Source organism: Ambystoma mexicanum, chromosome 4q (assembly GCF_040938575.1).
Source record: "Ambystoma mexicanum isolate Mex_15411 chromosome 4q, UKY_AmexF1_1, whole genome shotgun sequence".
Lineage (NCBI taxonomy): Eukaryota > Metazoa > Chordata > Amphibia > Caudata > Ambystomatidae > Ambystoma > Ambystoma mexicanum.
In genome coordinates this window covers 116431894-116452128 of record NC_090928.1, presented here as the reverse complement: position 1 = coordinate 116452128, position 20235 = coordinate 116431894, and the positions used below count along the sequence as shown (strand labels likewise).

General features: G+C 45.4%; 1 protein-coding gene across 1 annotated transcript in view; it reads right to left on the bottom strand.

Annotated features, from left to right (window-relative positions):
- Positions 1-20235, bottom strand: part of ZC2HC1B (zinc finger C2HC-type containing 1B) — a 515316-nt gene that overhangs the window by 42716 nt on the left and 452365 nt on the right. The window contains exon 7 of the mRNA XM_069609006.1: positions 18786-18900. Within this exon, the coding sequence (XP_069465107.1) occupies positions 18786-18900 (115 nt within the window). The remainder of the gene's footprint in view (positions 1-18785; positions 18901-20235) is intronic.

The following is a 20235-nucleotide window of genomic DNA, read 5'->3' as shown; positions in this document are numbered from 1 at the left end:
TATCCTACGGGGTAGGATGAGGGAAACAGTGTTACAAGGAAGGGGGTACCACCTCTCACCCGTCAGTGTCCCACTTCCACTCCCTGAGGACCCCCATCCATGTGATCCTCCCACACTGGTCCACCCCAGGAACTGAATCCAATAGTGATGGCTGTGTCCTGGTCACTTGGATGACAGATCCCTGCGGGCTAGCGGGTGAGACACTTTCAGGTTTCTCACATGGAGTACCAAACCCTCTTCTCCTATCTAGTTTAGATGCAGGCTTTCCGGGTTCCGTATCACGCAACAATCTCTGGCACCAAAAATTGTGAGCAGATGGGTCTGTGGTCGTGACCAGCAGGAAAAGCTAGAGTTATGCTGAGTGTATCCTGGACTTCGTGCCTTCCACCCCTCTAATCTGACTGTAACCTCATTGTTCCCTCCTCCTACTCCAAAAACTGTCTGGTCCTGTCTAGCATCGCCCTGGCTGGCTTGGCCCTTCCTTTTCTTGATGTCTATGCCCTGGTCTTCCTCACAATCTTCTTCACTTCTGACCTTCTTCGCTTTCTTTCCACGTACCACTTTTCAATCTCTGCTTCTGTGTCCTTATGTCTGCATATTATACTTGGCCCCGGTTTCCATTACCTCCCCATTTCCTGTCTTCTCCCATGTACATTCTACTTCTGGGTTCTGTTGCCATTTCCTGCTCCTGGACCTATTCTCCTTCCGATGCCTCCCCCTAAATCAAGCCATTAATTCCCATCATCTCTTCTTATTCTGTCCCCTTCTAAGTTGTTACCACCTCCTCCTTCTGCTTATTCTTTTCACCACTGCCTTCTGTCCAGCCTGCTCTATCAATTTATCAACTCCCACTACCTCCTTTGGTCCACTCTTGCCTCTTGATGTTATCACCTACACCTTGACCTTCTTTATTACCACCACCTTCGGTTCACTCTTTCCTCTTGATGTTACAGATTTCGCCTTTACCTTATTCCCTGCCATCTCCTTGTCCACTCTCCCCGAATGATGTTACCAACCCCTCTGTGATTTTCATCACCACTACCACCTTACATCCATTCTCTCCTCCTGAAGTTACCAACTCATTCTTGATCTTCTTCACCACCATCTCCCTCTGTCAACTCTCCCCTACTGATGTTGCCAACTCTTCCTTGACCCCCTCAGTTCTCACCACCACCTCCTGCTCTTCACTGCTGCCACCTCTTCAGCCTTTTCTGTCTCTCCTGCCACTGTTCCTTGTGTTTTATGAGTGTTGAGCATGGTTTTTGTTTCCCTACTGTCCGATTATCTCCTGAAGGAGATAGGAAAGAACTAAAGAAGAGAAGGGGGGTAGCCTTAGCCTCGCCTCAAAGACCCATCTCACCGAGAATAATCTGAGAGGTGATGCTCGACCAGATACGGGAATACCATATTGATTTAGAGTTTGAAGACCAACATATTCTCACCAATATTCTCAGACTCTGGTGAGTCAGTAGATATAAGGGTAACCGAAACCCGCAAAAGGACGCAAGGGACCGGCCACGACTCCTCCTTACTCTATAAAGGCCCACACCTCAAATGCCCATGCCAGAACTGAGTAATGTGGCATGGTGGAGTAAGGAGGCGGAGAAAGGGGTGACATGTTTCAACAATGTTTTATCTAAGAAATAAAGAAAAGAATCTACCTCTCCTGGATCTATGTGATTACTGCACAGACATTACTGTGACTTTGAAAATTTTGAATCGGTTACAACACATTTTTGCTAAATTAAATCAGAGGGGAGCCCCCCTGCAGGCTCCCCCTCACAGCCCCCCACTTTATTGTATACCCCAAACCCACCCCCATCTATAATTTTGCCTACATTTATTGTAACCGCTTTGACATTTTCTTTGTCACAGTGCCTGCCTGTCTGCGCACTAATGGGGCAATACCCCTATCCCCATCTCTAAAGGGTTATCCCTACCTAAACAAATATGAACTTGGGCGCTCGTCATCAGGATGTTTGTCCAAATAAAAAGTGTCCGTCCTCTGTCCAAAAACCTACTCTAACCCTACCACTAATCTACAAAACGTTTCAGCATTCAAATGAAAATAGTACTAGGAGAATGACTCCCTTCTCCTGGTGAACTGACTCAGTCTTTATCTCTTTTCCAACAATCCTTTGCACTAGCTTCTGATTAAAAAAAGAGTGTACAGTCAGGAGAATGACTCCCTTCTCCTGACCCACCTTGCACAGCCTTAAGGGCTGTCTTGGGATAGTCTTTGGCAATAGTCCTCAAAAGTCTCTTCACTTTTTCCCAAGGGCTCCTGGAAGATTGCATTACAGTTCCAACCGTTCTTCTCTGTCTTATGACGTTATGAAGATTACCTCCAGACAGCTCTTGTTGTCTAGTATCCTCTTTAATCCTACTTGGATAACCACTGTGATGAGGGAGATTGCTCCCGATGCACTCTTTAACTCTTAGATCTTTGTATATCACTACTGTGATGAGGGAAATTACTCCTGAGGCTCTCTTGTCTCTTGGTTCTCTGGGTGTCACTACTGTGACAAGAGAGATTAATTTGGAGGTTCTCTTGACTCCTGATTCTCTGGGTATCACTACTATGACCAGTAAGATTACTCCAGAGGTTCTCTTGATGCTTGGTTCTCTGGGTATCACTCCTGTGACGAGGGAGATTATTCCTGAGGTTCTACTGACTCCAATTGTTCCTTTGTCAAGAGATACAAGGCCGGTGCCACACCCAAGAGTGACATGACCCCTTCTGTTTCCCCATAAGGCACAAGACCCTCCCACCTTTCTGAGTCCTGATAGCCCGATCACTCAGCCCCCTCCAACTTGTGCCAGATCTTGTAGTGCTTTTGTGGAAATCCCTGCGTACGGTAAACCCTTTGTTCCAATGCCATACAGGTATCTACTGCGATTTTCCCATTTGAGATGTGCGGTTTAGTTGAGGTGCCACAGCCCTGTGCCACAACATGTCTAGCTGCACCAATTGCTACTGCCAAGAATAATTTATCTTACCTACCCACTTGCATCTCCCGCATGTACTCAGTACCAAAAAAACGGGATCCATAGGAATCTATACCTTTAGTATAACGGAGGAATGTGTGGCCACTTTGGATCAATACTTTTGTATAACAGGGCAGTCCCATACTGTATGTATAAATGGGCCAGCAGCTATTCGATATCATAGGCAGTCAGGTGTGGGCACCTGGCCCTATTTGTGGAGCTTTTCCTGAGAACAGTACACTCTGTGTATGTATTTCTGGTGTGTTAATCACAGCTTGAGTGGAATAATGTACCCCCTGGTGTGTGTAAGTGCCTCAGTCCAATCCACGCCTCTATGGGACCCAGAACCCGGACCCATCTGTCCTTCACCTGCAGTTCGGCCGGGGATGTGAAGGAAGTTATCACTTGCTACAGTGTAGATATAGCCTTAGTTGGGATCACTTCCATCATCATAACATTCGCTTCCAGTGGTGATTGGGTTGTGACTGCTCCTAGATCCAGCAACTGTGCCTGCAGAGCATGTGTCAGCTGGAGGTAGCAGTAGTGTTCCGCCTGGGGTAGGCCATTGTTAGTCAGAATTGCATGCAGTACCCTCTGGCACCACCACATACAGTTAGGACTACAGGTGTAAGCAAAACCAACCTTTGGTATAAGTCTATACTACACAGTTTGTGGTAGCGAGCTGAGCAGCCAGGCTTACCTCAAGAGGGAATGTGAGAAGTACAAGGATGTTACACAGAGGTCTTACAATCACAATGGTTCAAGTAGACACTTACACTCAAGGTTTCTTGGTAAAACACTTATTAATTTATTACACAGTCATTTAGAAAACATTCACTAGAAGGAGGCAACTTAATATTATACACAAATATACTTCAATACCACACCAATAAGTTTCTGAGTAAATTAGGCTCCCCTGAAATAGGAGTAAAATGGCATTTCAGTTACTTTGAAGGTTGTATACTAATTGACCTTTTCACAATTGACCTCGGGAGAATTGACCTAATTTAGAAGGTCAATTAGGACATATATATGCGGGCGGAAACCCCCCGCACCGCCCAACCAATCAAAAACCTCCCGCAATCCCCCACCCAATCCCCTTATATTATTTATAATCCAAAACCAACCCAATACATAAATAAAATAAGTAAAATAATATAAAGGTCAATTGTGCATAAGGTCAATTAGGACCACTATTATTAGGTCAATTGTGCAAAGGGTCAATTGTAAAAGGTCAATTTGGGTAATACCACTTTGAATGGGAGTAAAAAGGCACAAGTTAATAGAACAGATCACAAATACTTTCTTAGGCAGTGCAAATAGTTTCAGTTCACTAGAGGACTCGATGCAGTTCAATACGCCTTGGCCTAAGTCAATGGACTAATGTCTTGCTTAAGAAAGAGCAGTTCTTGTAGTAAACAGTAAAGTCTTTGCCAATGTTCTCAGAAGTAGTTTGTACGAAAAAGAATCATATGTTGGGTCACAAGCTGAGTAGGCCTGCAATTTGGGAAAGTTCCACGAACTTTCACAGCGAGAGGTAAGTTCTCTCAATCGGGTTGGCACAGTACCTTAGTATGAAGAAAAACATGCAGCTGAAGACGTTGGTTCCTGGCAGTTCCTGCAGATCTCACTGTTCCTGAGTCTCTGTCGTGGGGACAAGAGGGAGGATGTCAGGGGACTCCTGCACTGCACAGGGACAGGTCAAACAAGCTGGCAAAATGGAAGATCTTCGGTTCGAGTAGCTGTCGTCAAGCTGGTGTCTTTCCCTCTGGTTAATCCTAACTAGCTCTGAGAATGGTATCCCGGTGGCTTACAAGTTGAGTGGTCCCACCAACTCAAAGGAAGAAGTTGTCCTTGAAGGGGCTTCTCTGTCGAGATGAACTTGACGATTCGGAACTGTAGCAGGGCTTCACTGGGCAAACCAACGGTCCAGGAGTTACAGCAGCCGTCCTCTTCCAGCTCGTCTTCGGTTCTTTCGTTCCAGTGGTCGATTCTGCTTTCCAGTCCAAGAGACTCACCTTTTAAACAGTTTTATCCCTTTCATTCCAGCCTAGCTGCCACTCACCCAGCAGAGTGGGTGTCCTTGCCGGACAGTCAGCCAGCCAATCACGCCAGAGTGCATTTGGGTCTCGTAGGAGACTAAGCACAGGGAGTTTCCGGCACCTCCCTCACTTCCTGCCTACCCCAGACACTCAGACACCAGAGGCGGTCTTCAGTCCTGAAGCCCACCAAAGGAATAGAAACAAAGGGACCAAACATAGTTTGGCGAGCAGAGACAAACTCTAGAAGGACCTTTCCAAAAAGAAATGGCGAAAAAAGAAGACCAGGACCCGTTTAAACAAAGGGGCTTAAAGCGCCATCTTGAAAAACATAGCTTCTGTGATTTTTAGCTACCGGTGTTCGCAGTCGGGAAAAATGATGGTAGTTTATTGTAAAACCACTGCCACCAGCCATTTCGACAGGAAAGGGTAGCATTTGACTGCTACATGAGTTTCTAGACATAGGGGATACTAGGTAACCCCTTCAGCACTCTTTAGGAAGATAGTGTGTGCTGGGTCTAGGAATTTAAAAAGACTAGTAAAGTCAATTTAACCTTACATTCTGTGGGAAACAGTAGCTTATCCCAGAGAAGGTATTTAAACCTTTGGAAAGTCTAAAAAGACATCCCTGTGTCACTGCACTGAGGGTGCTGTGTAACACATATGAAAAGATGCCTATGGAGTTATCTTAAAACTCCATAATCAACGAACACAAGAGTAAAACACACATCAATATACATGAAAGAGTGGGAAAAAGGCCCACACTCTTTCCAGGTAAAGAAAATCAAGTCCTCCAAAAACCAGCAAAGTTGCTGAGGGTCTCTAAGGTGGAGGGAATCAGCACATTTATGAGGATTCTCCCTAACAGCCATATGTCTGCGGAGGCCTCTGGAAGGGGATTACCCTCCCATCTGCCACAACATCTTTTAGTTGGGCAAGGTTCCTGTCCGCCCATTTCCAGCTCATGCCATATTTTCTGACTTCGATTAGTGTCTTGTTATCCCGCAGAGTTGTTTCTACTTCCAATTTTATGATCCGAGCCCATCTTCTGCAATACTGTGTCCTTTATGCAAAAAACCAGCTGTGAGGCTTTGGGTCGGTTAGTCACCTTTCCACCTCCATGTAAATATTGCCACGGCGTATTTGGCAGGATCCTTACTAGCTCCAATATGTGGCAGCATTGCACCCTTATGCAGCCAATAATTGGTGACCATTAGTTGCAACATCCAATAGTACTTCCTAATATTCGGTAAACCAATGCCCCCTTCCCATACCAACCAGTAGAGCGTCTGCAATGTGATACACAGTTGAGCATGTTGCCACAGCAGCATGCTAATTGCTGCTTCTATCCTGTCAAAGTCCACCTCAGGGATGCCATACTGTGTATTCTGCACCACGTATAAGAATCTGGGGAGCGTAAGCATTTTGAAAACAGTCGCTCACCCAAGAAGGAGCAGTGGTAGAGTGGTCCAGTGAGTTGTGTCCCCCTGTAAGCGTTTGATAATTGTTTACAAGTTTTCCCTTGAGTTAATCCTAGCGGATTAATGCAAATGTGTATGCCTAGATATTTGAAAGAATTTTGCTTGTTCTGATAGCCGTGCCCATCCAGTATCTCATGTACCCTCACCTGTATAGGAAAGAGCACAGTCTTATCCCAATTCACCCGCAGGCCATTGCAGGCCTCAAAGAATCCCAGGATTTCTATAATCTGTCGTATAGAGGTTGCCCGAGTCCCCAGCAAATAAAGGTAGAATGTCGGCATACAGGATCACCCGCCATTGGGCCACGTCAAGCCCATCCAGCCTGGGTTTGATCGAAACAACAGCGCCAGGGGTTCGATTGCTAATGCAAAGAGTTGGGGGGGAGAGAGGGAACCCCTGCTTTGTGCTTTTTCCCAGTGGGAATTCCTGAGAGGAGTGGCCATTGACTCTGACAAATGCCATTATCTGATGATAGATAAGCTTCACCCACCCCATATATTCTTCACTGAATCCCATTCCCCACATCACCTCCCATAAAATCTGCCAGGAGATCGAGCTGAACGCCTTCTGGAAGTCTATTGACTCAATCAAACTGGCCCTGTTGATTGCAACATGTACTCAACAAATGTTCATTCTAGTGGAGCGCCCCGGCATGATGCTGCGCTAGTCTGCATGCAGCAGCGACAGCATCACCTGGAGCAGGCAATTTGCTAATACTTTTGTGAGAATATTTGCCTCGCTGATAATCTGCAAAATGGGCCTGTACGACTCACTATATGTGCAGGGTATATCTTTCTTGGGGAAGACCACGATCGATGCTGACTGCAGGTCGGGGGGCAGTGAGCCCTGTGCCTTGCTATGAGTAAACATTAGTCGCAGCGTCTCCACAACCTTTTCCGCTTATATCCTCCACACTTCCACGGAAGCCATTCAGGCCCAGCGCCTCCCCCGATTGTAAATCATAGATGGACTCTGTGATGAATCCTGCAGAGTCATCACAAAATCCCAGCCTAAAGTCTCCTCCCATGTGTGCAGGGAAAGGCAGCCGCTACCTGTTCCTAACCCTGGGGGTGGTTTCAGGAGGGAGGATCACATGGGAGAGAAACAGCTGGCGAGGAAAAGTGCTGTATTCATCCTCTTCTCAGGATGAAATTTGCATGTTGGCTCTCTCTCCCAGAATTACCCAAAGTGACAAGTACAAAGAACTTTTTAACAAACATAAAAATGATACACAGGGGGATCAGGAAGTTAATATTGCAACTTCCAGTAGTTATGATTATACCTTATGTTTAGATCTAAGATCCAAGGGGAAAACATCAACTCCTTTAAAAACCCTCCCTTCAGTGTAAATCCTCTACATCACCCAAACAGATTGAATTAAGTAATGAAAGAACAAACAATAACATTATGGACTCTAAGTCCCAGTACTGAGATGAGGAAGAGGGTTCCTGAGTAAACTGTTATGAGCGGTCTAGTTGTAATGACCAACACCTGAGCGGTACCTTTACACATTTAAAAGCCCTTTGGGTGCGGGCGAGAAAGAGGCAGCAGGGAAAAGCAGAAGTTGAAGTTGCTGTTGTGGCGGCAACGGGACACTGTGTAAAAGAGACGTGGCAGAGGTCGGGACTCCTGGGTTAGGCAGAGGACGTGCAGCGGGAAGCAGTATTGAAACCAGCCACCCCATGAACAGCTCCGGTATTAGATTTTCACTGGAGAGTGCATGGAGCTGCGAAAGCTCCATTGAAGATCAGTGCGAGTGGCGGAAGACCGACACAAGCTGTCAGATACAAGGTCCAGAAAAGTGAAGCAGCAATAATGTTGAGTCAGAAGGAGATGCCAGGTCATACTGGTGAGTTGGTCTGAAGAAGGTGACCCTGGAGAGGTCTGAAGGAGACCGCTGGGTAATGATCATTATTTTGAATACCAAACAATTGAATTAAGGCAAACTGGGCGCAACTCTCCTACAGAGGGATTCCGAATAGGGGAATATTGTAACCTGCATTGCCAAAATCAAAGAAAAGTGATAAAAAAGCAAACTGGGTGCAACTCTCCTACTAAGGGAATCCAAACAGGGGAATATTATAACCGGCTTTGCCAAAGCCAAAGGAAAGTGATAACAAAGTAAAGCGGACACAACTCTCCTAAGGAAGGATTTCAAATAGGGGACATTGTAACCCACTTTGCCAAAGCCAAAGAAGGTTGGGAGTGATACCAAGGCAATTTGGATACAATACTCACAGAAAGAGATGTCCAGAGGGATAACGTTGTAAACCACATGCCAGCAGCCAAAAGGTTGTACTGATAGAAATCAAAGACCGCAGTAGCAAAGCCCTCCTTGTAAAAGGATCGATGACTGTAACCTGCATTGCTTAAGGCAAACAGATCAACAAGAGAATAATTATCCTTTTGTGAAATATCCATTTGGAAGAAGATGTAAGCCAGTTGTGTTAGAAGTCAAAAGACGGACCAGAGAAGCAGTTGTTGGTTCAAATCTCCCCACTGATGATTCTAGTATGGAGGGTTTGGAACAGCTCTTACCTCAGAGTACAAATTGTAGCAGGAGGAGTTTTATCCTGGCAGGCAAGTGTACCAGGAAAGGGACAAATTGTAATTAGTCCTGGCAGGCAGGTATAGCAGGAAGAAGATGATTAAAAGTACTGTGGTTCTGGTCAAAGGTTGTGGTGGAAAAGAAGTGTCAAATCATGTTTAGATGCACTGTTGCATAACGAAAGTGATTGTTGAACCATCCTGACTAAAGTATTTCTTTGAGTTACCCATCCGGACTAAAGTGTTACTTATAAAGAAGAAGTTTGAGGTGCTAACCAGTGATTGGCCTTTAGAGAAAAGAACACTTGCATTTGATTTCTGAATTTATGTTTGAAGAAATAGAGTTTTGGTTTACCAAACAGGAGGTTGTGGAAACGTTAATACTTGTGTTGAAGTGTGAGCAAACATTTGAACGCGGAATAGTAACTTTGCCAAGTGAAAGGATATATTGAATGGAAAAAACTGTATAGTCTAAATTGATTGGAATCTTTGTTGTTGAATATAACTTTATATCCTACATTGAGTGGAACTTTGTTATAGAACAGAACTGTCTTGAAACTGAACTGTGTTGCTGGAAATCCTTAATTAATCCAGGGGAAGGGACTCAACCCTGGCCACAAGGATTCATGTTAATAACTTTTGAGTTTGAATTTTTATATTATTTTGTGGAGTTTAAAACAACCAAACAATTCCTGCATAGTTTTGTTGTGTATATAAGTGTGAGGGTCAGATACATTTTGGACATTAGGTCATTTTTCTTTAGTCTTAGTTTGTTAGGCAGGGTTATCCTTGTTAGGCTAGGGAAAGATAGGCAGTTGCTTCACCCATTTTTATTTAATAAAATGGCAACTTGTAAGAAAACGATACCTATGTTTCTGTCTCGCATTTCTGACCCCTCACAACTCCCCAATGTCCTCTGTTGTGATGTCCCTCTATAGATCCACTTTCTGTTAATCTGTCCACCTTTTTAAGCCAGAGGAGTGCACTAGCACAGATGCCCATTCAGCTGGGTATATATGTGGAGCTTGATACAAGCGTGTGTAATAAGTTGTGAAAGTTTCCCCCATCCCCTGGTCTTTAACAATTGCGTGGACATATCGGGACCCCTCATCTCTGCGCTCAAGCCAGTCAAGCCAGGCGATCATCCTACCCCTTTTGTCCTTCGCTTTGAAGATGTCCCCCTTGGTTTTCCAGTGCACCCGCTAGGCGTCGTCGATATAGCACAGGTGGTAGGCCTCCTGTGCCTTTTTCAGGGCCTGCTGCACCATCAGAGTGGGATCTCTCAGGAAGTACCTTTTCCCTGCCCTTGGTGTTCCTTTCAAGGTCAATGAGCTTTTCGTTCTCTCTGTGTGTTCCGGCTGCCAGCATCAATATCAATCCCCCTCTCAATACGGTTTTATAGCACTCTGTAAGGGTCCTCAGTTCTGCTATGGCCATAGTGTTGTGTTCAAAGTCATATGAAGTTATCACATGAATAACATCCGCTATATCAGGTATATTAACATAGTATGAGTTCAGCCTCCATTCATGATGCTGGCCAGGCATGGAGGCCTGTGAGTATAATAAGAGTGGGGAGTGATCTGATATCCCACGGGCAACAAACCTCACCTCCCTAAACCTATGCAAGGAGCCAAGCAGAACAAAAAAGTAATCTAGGTGGGACATCAAGAGGTACCTGCCAAAGTGGAAGGAATAGTCTCTGCGATCTGGATGCAAGTTCTGCCACAAATCTACCAGGCCCATTGCCCATGCGAAAGCAGCTAGCTTTGTTTGCCCGTGTATGGTCCATGACATCATTGAAGTTCCTCCCAATGAGCCATGTATCGACCATGTTGGATAGCAATCTCTCCTGTACCTTGTGAAGTGTATGCATCTGTAGTGGGGGAGGAGCGTATACATTCAGGATGCCCCAGTGCTTCCCTTGTAGTCCCCCAAAACCAGGAGGAAGGAGCCACTATCATCACTCAAAATTTTGGAAATGGACCAGAGCAAGGATTTCTTGAACATAATCATCACCCCTCATGATCCTGTTGTGTTGCCCGCATAGTACACCCGGGAGTAGTTGGTGTGGACAAAGAATCTGCATTATATCCTTGTAGGTGGGTTTCCTGAAGAAATACCACCTCCGGTTTGACCTTATTAAGCTATCGCAACACCACACTCCTTTTGAGCTTATCCAGGTAGGAATGAAGGGGTTTGTGAGAAACCTGAGGGTGTTCTCCCAAGTAGACCTCAAGGAAACCTTTATTCAGGTGGCCAGGAGAGGGCTGACACTCTCAGATCGCAACCCTGGGGATGGACGGGAGAGGCAGGATCACCTGGGTAAGGGGCCCGGGGTTATTCTCAGGGGAATGCCCCAGGTGAGATGCAGTATTATGCCAAGTAAGGAGAAGCGTACCAGATCTCCAAAGCCTTTATAGGCTACACTACATCTGCCTCACCTCCTCCCATTAAATCTCTCCTACCCAAACTCACTAAACCCTCCAGATGGAACTGAGCCCCTAAGATCCCAAACCCCGTCATGTTCAGAAACTGTCTCGCCCAAAAACCCTGCTTTCCAGTTCCCTATCCAAATACTCCCGGTCACTCTTTTCTACGCCCCTCTGGTCACTATTTCCCATGCTCCCGTTCAGTTCAGACAAAATACTATGATTCCCACAATCCCCTTTGTTCATTTCTTGATCCCAGCTATTCCTGTTTACCCCGCAAATCCCACCAATCCTGTCCTTCTAATTATAATTTTCCAAAATCCCAATCTATTGTGACAGAATACTCTAATTCCTACAATCCCCTCTGTTCTGTTCTACACCCCAGTCATTTTTGTCCATTTCCCAAACCCTATCCCGTAGGATATGCACAAGACCGATTTCTTCACAACTTGATTCCACCATCCTAACATTCACAGAAGGGCACCTCCTGATGGGGTGCACCTCCTGATGGAATGTGGCTTGTCTTCCATGTCTGATTTACGTTGCTCGACTGCGCCCATTCCGGAGGTTATCTTATGCATGGTGTGGCAGAGCAGTGTCACCTCAGAGCCAACTGAGTCAGTCTTTGATTCAAGCACCGACCTGGAATTAGTAATTGCCTGCATGACATCCATGAGAGTTAGCCCACCGGTGTCCGAAGATCGGTCTTCCACTGGCCCCTGGGCAGCCTGTTTGGGTGTGGGTGGTAGCATAATGCTCCATTTTTGCCTATGTGCAACCCTTCATGGATTTTGCCTTTGCCATCTTCCTTGAGGTAATCCACTCCCGGTGTCTGAACAGTTGTGGCTGGCAGTGGTCCGATCCCCCGGTGTGCTTTAGTTCATACACTGTTGTGCACCAGTTTCTACTTTGCAATGCAGCTTATATCTGTGTTGGTATCACTGCCACAGGCACAAGGCCCCAGAGGACCGGGGCCCCAGGCACCTTAACCTCTGCTGTTGACATCAAGCACCCGTTTCACCTCTGCAGGGTGTGAGGCCCAACCGTGAGTGCCTTCATCACACTGTCCAGGCTGAGACAGCCTTGTTTTTCCAGGTGCTTCACACCGCCCTGTGTATACTAACTCATGGCGCTGATGAAGGGCAGTCCGCAGCCCCAGGTCACAGCGCACACTGGGTTCGGCGTGGCATTTTAGCTCTGCTCCCCCACGGACAAGCACATGCCAGTGACTTTGCTAGTTGTGTGGATGAATGTCTTTATAGAAAAATACTTCTGCCCTTTTTTCAGACTTGAAGTCCAGACCTAGAGGTGTACACTTGCGTATGTTTCATATATTTCATTCCTTCCTTGAAGGTGCAATAATGACACTTATTCGGAGTTGAGGCCATGAAATGAAGAGCTCAATCTGCATTTCGTGCCCTTCTAGGAGGACAAGAATTCAGAAGGTGCATATGAAAATCCAGCAACCACATCTTCTGTTTCCACAGCTCAAGCATTTGCTAACAAGGAGTCTGAGGCTACACGCACATGGTATTGGGTCAGTTTGTCTGTTAATTATGGGTCCGAATCAATAATATCCTTGGGGCGATCAGAATACGATGAAAGGGTATTGGTGTCTTCTTTTGCTCCAGTTCACTCTGATTGATCGTTGCAAAGCAATGGTGGTTCTCTTGACTTTTAAGCTGCCCCCAAACCCTACTGGATTTCCTGCTGTTCCCATTACCTGTAGCATGCCGGAACTGCATCGCCGGTTCTTCCTAGCGTGATGGACTTACTCACGTTACTTCGGCGCTTCCTGCTTCCTTCACTCTGCTGCCCGCTTTGTCCTTGCGGCTTCGCAGAGACTTGGGCCACATGGCTCCAGTGCAGTTGCAGGACCACACCGGCCACCTTCCACTGGTCAGAAGCTTGGCTTCCACTGCAGTGCCCCGCCGACTGTTCATGAGTGTCCCCCCCAACTGGAGACCAGCGTTTGTGAAGCTTCATATTCCCAGGTTTAAACTTCCCGGGCTGGGCAACCCGGGATCTATTTGCCATTCCTTTCTCGCTCTTTATTTCCTGTGGCTGGATGCTCTCCAGTGTAAAGTCAAAGTCCTTCTTTACTGTTGTTGAGATCATCTTTATGCCTCCTTGGGGCCAACTCTTCTCACTCTTCTCAATACCATGGTATGGTAACCTGTTATTACTCATCAGGTTTCTTTGGCTCTTATTCGTCTCTTTCATATTAATTTGTGGATCTAAGATGGAAGAGACATTACGATAACATACAGTGATGTTATCAAGGATTTCTGACAAGGTCTTAGTCCCAAGGGGTTAGGGAGTTCCTTCACGGAACAGGAGTCCTTATCCCAATGAGGGAAGTCTTTCCCTGTGAGGTCCCGCTTTCCAACAACCCTAAGGGACCTATTGGGAAGCAGCCTCACCTCCCTAGACTCAAGGGAAAGGGATCCCCCTGGAGAGAAGTTACGAGATCAGGTGTATCATCACATTATGCACTGCCAAATGCTGCTTTCCATGCAGCTGCTCACATCATTGCAGATCCTGATCTCAGAGCTGAATAGGCGTATACCATTACCACAGGAACTGCAGGCCACACCAGTATTGCAGCCACAGGTATGCGCATGCCCGCCAAGAGCAAGGTCCAGGTCATCGAGACAAAGGTCCAAGTTGCCCAGACAACCATATCATGAACCGCCGTAATGCCCACTAACTCTGGTGGAACAGGAACAGGGGGGAAACTACCACAAACCGACTCAGATGATGATCCAAGAGACACTGATTCACCATACTCTATCTCATACTGGGATGACAACTGGGAAACGAGTCAATCCCCAAGGAGGACGTTCCGAAAACCCCCCACGACAGTCAGCATGAGAGGAGGTGGGAGTATTTCATGCCATAATAACCAGAGTGTGCAATACATTTGGTTCAAACCCCATGGAGTAAAAGGACTGCTTTCTGTTTGATCATATGAAAAAGTGCAGAAGGTCAGTGGTATTCATCCCCTTTTTAGATCACATATGGGAAGAAAGTTTCCTCCTAATGAAACATCCGTTCACAGAGCCTGTGTTAAATTGACTTCTTGAGAATAGGTTTAGGGCACCGGACTCTGCTCACAAATACCCTACTGGACAACCCACTCCTGAGTTAGTGGTCTCAGTGGTGGCCAGAAGGAAGTCTAATACACAAGCTACAAGATGTTATGTCCTATCGGACAGTGAGAGATATAAGGCAAATGCCTTCGACAAGAAAGTTCTAGTCACAGGGTTCACAGAAGTAAAGGCAGCGAATACTCTGGCCATAATGGACAGATGTGATAGGGAAATGTGCATTGCATGGCACCTATAATAGAGCATTTGCCAGAGGAGAAGAGGAAGGAAGCCCTACAGATACTCCAGGAGGGAGAAGAGGCTTCCAATCACAATAATAAAAAAATTACCGTAGGTATAGCAGAGGCAGGCTTCAAGCACATAAACAACAGGGTGGTGCTTAGGAAGCAAGGGTGGCTCTGCTGTGTGGTTTTTTAGGCCAGAAGTGTATTCAGATTCACAAGACATGCCATTCAAGGGTGAACAGCTCTAAAAGCCATAAAAACGGATGCGGTCCTGGCAAGGTTACTAACTTCACTGCAGGCAAAGAAACCATTTTGGTCCTTTTGAAGAGTTTTTGTCCGCTCATCCACAACCACCAATGGGGGGAAATCCTACTATCAACAATACCATTATTCATAGGGATTCCAAAAAAGCTACCCACAAGGCCAACAAATACAGAGCATCAGTGAAAATTAGGTGCCATGCTACCCAAAAAGGGAGGCCCAACAAGCAGCAAGCATGACTCATAGGAGGAAAGGGACCACACAAAGCCTGCAGTGGGGGGCAGAATCATAAGCCACTATGTAAACTGGACAAAAATAACAACAAACAGACAAATGGGTGTTGGGCATAGTAAAACATGGCCATTTCAAGCGAAAAGCTCCAGCATACGGCTGATAGAGCAGCAGCCAACAATACAAAACATTGCTGCAACAGAAGGCCAAAAGCATGCTCCAAAAGAAAGCCGTACAAAATGTTCCAAGAAAATACTGGGGAAACCGCATATACTCCAGGTATTTCCTAGTCAAGAAGCTGGCCAGAAAATGGTGGCCAATATTAGGCCTGCGAGCATTAAACAAATGAGTGAAAAGACAAAAATTCAAGAGGATAACCCTGGGAGACATCATCAAAGTGATCCAAACTCATGACCTCCTGACATCAGAAGACCTCCAAGATGCGTATTTACACATACCAATACATAGAGCGTACAGGAAGTAATTAAGGTTCATGTTAGGCAGCGCATACTACCAGTACAGCATCCTAACATTCGGATTAAAATCGGTACCCAGAACCTTCACGAAATGACTTACATCAGTGGCATCCCACGCCAAAGAGCCAAAACGGTCATCATGTATACCCATACATGGACGACTAGCTGGTTCGGGCTGCTACACACGGGCAAGCGACAAAGTTGCTCAGACTCACAGTAGGCAAACTGCAATCTCTTGGATTTACTTTGGGCAGTCTTGCATGCAGCCTTTGAAACAGTTGACTTTTCTGGGTGCTCGGTTTTCTATAGCAACTGCCCTAGTCAGACCGTCCCCGGATGGAATTCTAACAATCCCTTCCATGGCACATGCATTCAGAGCCCCCTGTGAAGTGCTGATCAGAACATTCATGACCCTTTAAGGGACAATGTCGTTTTGCATTCCAACCAGCTCTCCTTCGGCACCTGCAAAGGTGGTGGAGCAGAAGCAACCTGTCCAAGGGAAGGGCAGGAACCATAACACCAAGAAACACTGATTACGGATGGGGAAGGACACCTACATCGTCTATATGTAAAGGGCCATTGTGCAATAGAAAATACAAAACTTCATATCAATGTCCTCTCGCTACGAGCTACTCTTTACTGACGGTCCACAAAGGGAAAACAGTGAGGATACTCACAGACAACAAACCAAAAAGGATCTACATATGGAAACAGGGAGGTATCCGATCCAGGCAGTTGTCACCAACTAAGGCATTGAGCAATTGGCAACAGTACACTCCTGCAAAACATATCACCTGCCAGGGGTCCAAAATACAGTGGCGGACCAGCTCAGCAGCACAGCCCACCAGGGACACAAGTGGGAACTGCACCAAAGGGAGCTCACAACAGTGTTCAGGTGCTTAAACAGGCTAATATAAGCTAAATAGGGGCATTCTTGCTGGAACATCCTCATTGCTCCTCCAGCATGGATGAGGCAGGCGTGGTACTCTGACCTCACTTGTCTGAGGACCGGCCGATGAGCCTGAGGGAGACATCAGACTTATTGTAACAGAGTTAAGCACACATTCATCTCTTCTGTGATAGAATAATAAAACACTTCATGAGAGGCCTCTTCTGTACCTTTCTGCCAGGTAGAAGATCTCCTTCCGAATGGATCCTCAAAACAATCCTCACCTTATATATGAAAACACCCTTTGAGCCTCTAGCAACAACAGTCATCAAGTATGTCTCATGGAAGGCTGCTTTCCTATTAGCGATTAGGTCGACCAGAAGATTCAGAGATTCAGGCCTTAGTGATCAACAAGACTGATCTCCCATCCTATAGTGATGGTGGTGCTCAAGAGGAACCCTTGTTTCATCACTAAAGTACCTATTGATTTTCATATCAGCTTAGCGATCCTACTACTATGACGTTCTTGCAAAGGACTTCCTTACTAGCAGCGGTCGCTCTGCCCTCCTTAGATGTAAAGAGGGCACTAAAATACTACACAGTCAGAATGTGAAGCTTTCACAAAACCGCCTAGCTCTTTGGTGCATTTGAGCCATCAAATAAAGGGGAGGCCATTTCCAAGGAGAGTTTGGCGTGATGGATTAGTTCTGCGATATCCTTCTGTCACACAAAGGCCAAAAAGCCTTTAACTAGGAAGGTCCACGTCCACTTGACTAGGGTGACGGTAGCTTCTGTCTCTGTGTGAGCAGGAGTCGCACTAATTGACATTTTCTGAGTGGCTACCTAGGCAGTGCCCCATACTTCACTAAACAGTAAAGCCCAGATGAGCAGAACAGGGCAGAGGCGAGAGTAGAAAAAGCAGTCTTGCAACAGAGTAAGACAAGCAGTCTTGCAAGGACTGTTTCAGTAAGGTGAACCGCTATTCCAATAGTCATTATGCAACTGTAACTGTGCTGCTGCAAACTCTATTCAAAGCATGTGAATCTAAGAAATATCCATTGCTGGAGAAGGAGTATGTTGCTTACCTATAACTCCAGTTCTCCAGCATTGGTATCTTTCATACACTCACATGCACCCACGTCCACCCCGATAAAGACTGCACCAGGTAAAAATATAAGTATACACAAGACACATGCTTAGAATTTGAAAATGACCCCTGGGGGTGGACCTCAATACTCGATGTCCCAAAACGAGGTGAGTGGATTGCAAAATGTGCCTGCTTTTTCTAGCAGGAAGTGTGTAACTGACGATTACCAGTGTGATGACAGGGAATATTCAAATGATGCAAATATATGAAAGTGCCAATGTTATGGAACTGGAGTTATAGGTAAGAAACCTATTCCTCACTCCAGAGGATACCTTCCTGGTCTCCACCTAACATGTGTACACTCATGGCTCCCTTCTTCGCTATCCTCTGGCTTCCATGTTTAATTTCTCCTGTGGGCAACAATCGTTTTGACTACTTGAGTTCCTACGTACCCGTAGACCTTGGAACCTGCCTTTCTTTCATAATTTCTTTCAATAGAACTTTTCATTTTTAAAATGTCATTATGTACAGCTATGCTATTTTGCATCAATAATAAAATATAAACATTCTTTTTTTATCTGCAAAGAAGGTGCTGTGCATGGAATGCTGCTGCGGACATGCGAATACAAGTCGGGTCAGTGTAACAAAATTACACTTTTGCAGTAATGTTATTCTGGTAATCATTCTTTGTTAAGAGTCTAAAGATTTCTTTGTAATGGGGTATCGAACGACCAGACCCTATGTACTTGAAAAATATCAGTACAAACATAGGTTAATTTATTAATGTAATGATTGCTCGTTCTTGAAGTAGGGTTTTTCTTTCATCAGATTTACTTCATCATTTTACCCAGTATAATAGCATAACAGCTTCTTACACACTTCCGAAACTAGCGACAGTTTGAATCGCGACTTCCGTAGCTCCACAAATGCTGCACATTTTCTCAGTTCTCCAATATTTTTTAATCCGTTTTTTATAGATGGACATTCTTTCCATTGTCTAATATCATTGACTCTTCTACTTACCCATCATGAATTTGCTTGTGCCAGCGCTGGCCTGGGATCTGCTGGACGGTCCTGCACCAACGGTGCTAGCTTTGGATGCTTCTCTCATCTGCGATACTGCTGTCCTCTGCCTTGGCTGAGAAGAAAATGGGTGCCCATGGCCGTTTACATTTTTTAGATACAGTAAACAAATGAAACATTTTCCACTAAAAAACCTGGCAAAAACAAATTGTAGATGAGCACTAACAGGCTGCAAGACCTTTCCTCAGCACTTTCACTTGTTGACCTTTTTAGATTTGCAGGTTCCTTTCAATATCAAACAGCCAGCAACACGTAACTTATTGATTGACCAACTGTAACTAAGAATGGGTGAACATCCCAATGAACAAGCTAAACCAATAGGGAGAGCTAGCAAACAAAGACAATCCACTAACACCAATGGCTTTAGCACAGCTGGAATACTTGCCTTTCCCATCATCCAATGAAAAGGGCAACTATATTGCATTTTGATGATGATCCTGCTTGGCCTATATGGCGAGATGGTACGAGGTCCTTTCATCGACACCCGTTTTTACGACAGTTTTTTTTCCGTGGGATTTTTGCAAAAAAACTTTTTGAAAATGTTTTGGGGGGGGTGGGAAAGGGCATATAAAAGGTTGGGGTGGGGGTCAGGAATAAAACAAATCGGTAGATGACAGATGGTTTTGGGGGGGGGATCACCCCAAAAATAAGAAAAGAAATAAAAGTTTTTTTGGTAAAAATTCAGTGGAAAAACACCCGTCGTAAAAACGAGTCTCGATGAAATGACAGAACCAGCGAGATGAGGTAGTGGTGGCAACTGCAACATATTTGTGTTGAGCCAAAGATATTCAGGTCACTGTTAGCATTGCGGATAGTCGCCGGAGGAACACAATGTCAAAGAAAATGAAAGTATCAGCCCAACCGAGGGTTGCAAAGAATTCCTTTTTGATTTAGCATTGTCTGGCATGAACAATTATCTTAGGATCAGACGATAAATACGTCATGAATTTCGTTGACCTCCACAAGGATGGCTGTTACCAGGGATCTAGTAAAGAATTTTCTCGGGAATCAAATCACCCATGCAAGGGTTTTCAGAAAGATGCACCCATTTATAAACCTTGGGAATGCAATGCCAACATGGAAATACTGGCTGAGGTTCTCAGTGTTAAAAATACTGGTGTGCTCCAGTTCTTTCCCCCTGGTACATGTTCCTACTCTTACCCCTTTACTGCCCAGTGTACACCATTCAATTGAACAAAGCTCTTGTGTAAGGACACCTTACCATAGGACAGCCTCTGCTCCCTGTCACTGTCTACTTAGTAAATCATTTCTGTTCGAAATTACACCCTGGGCCCAATTCTCATTGAGGCGCAATGAGCATGCTAAACAATGCTTCACTGCGCCTTTTCTTGATGCCCAGTTACCACGACTATTTTCAAGTGGGCCTGAC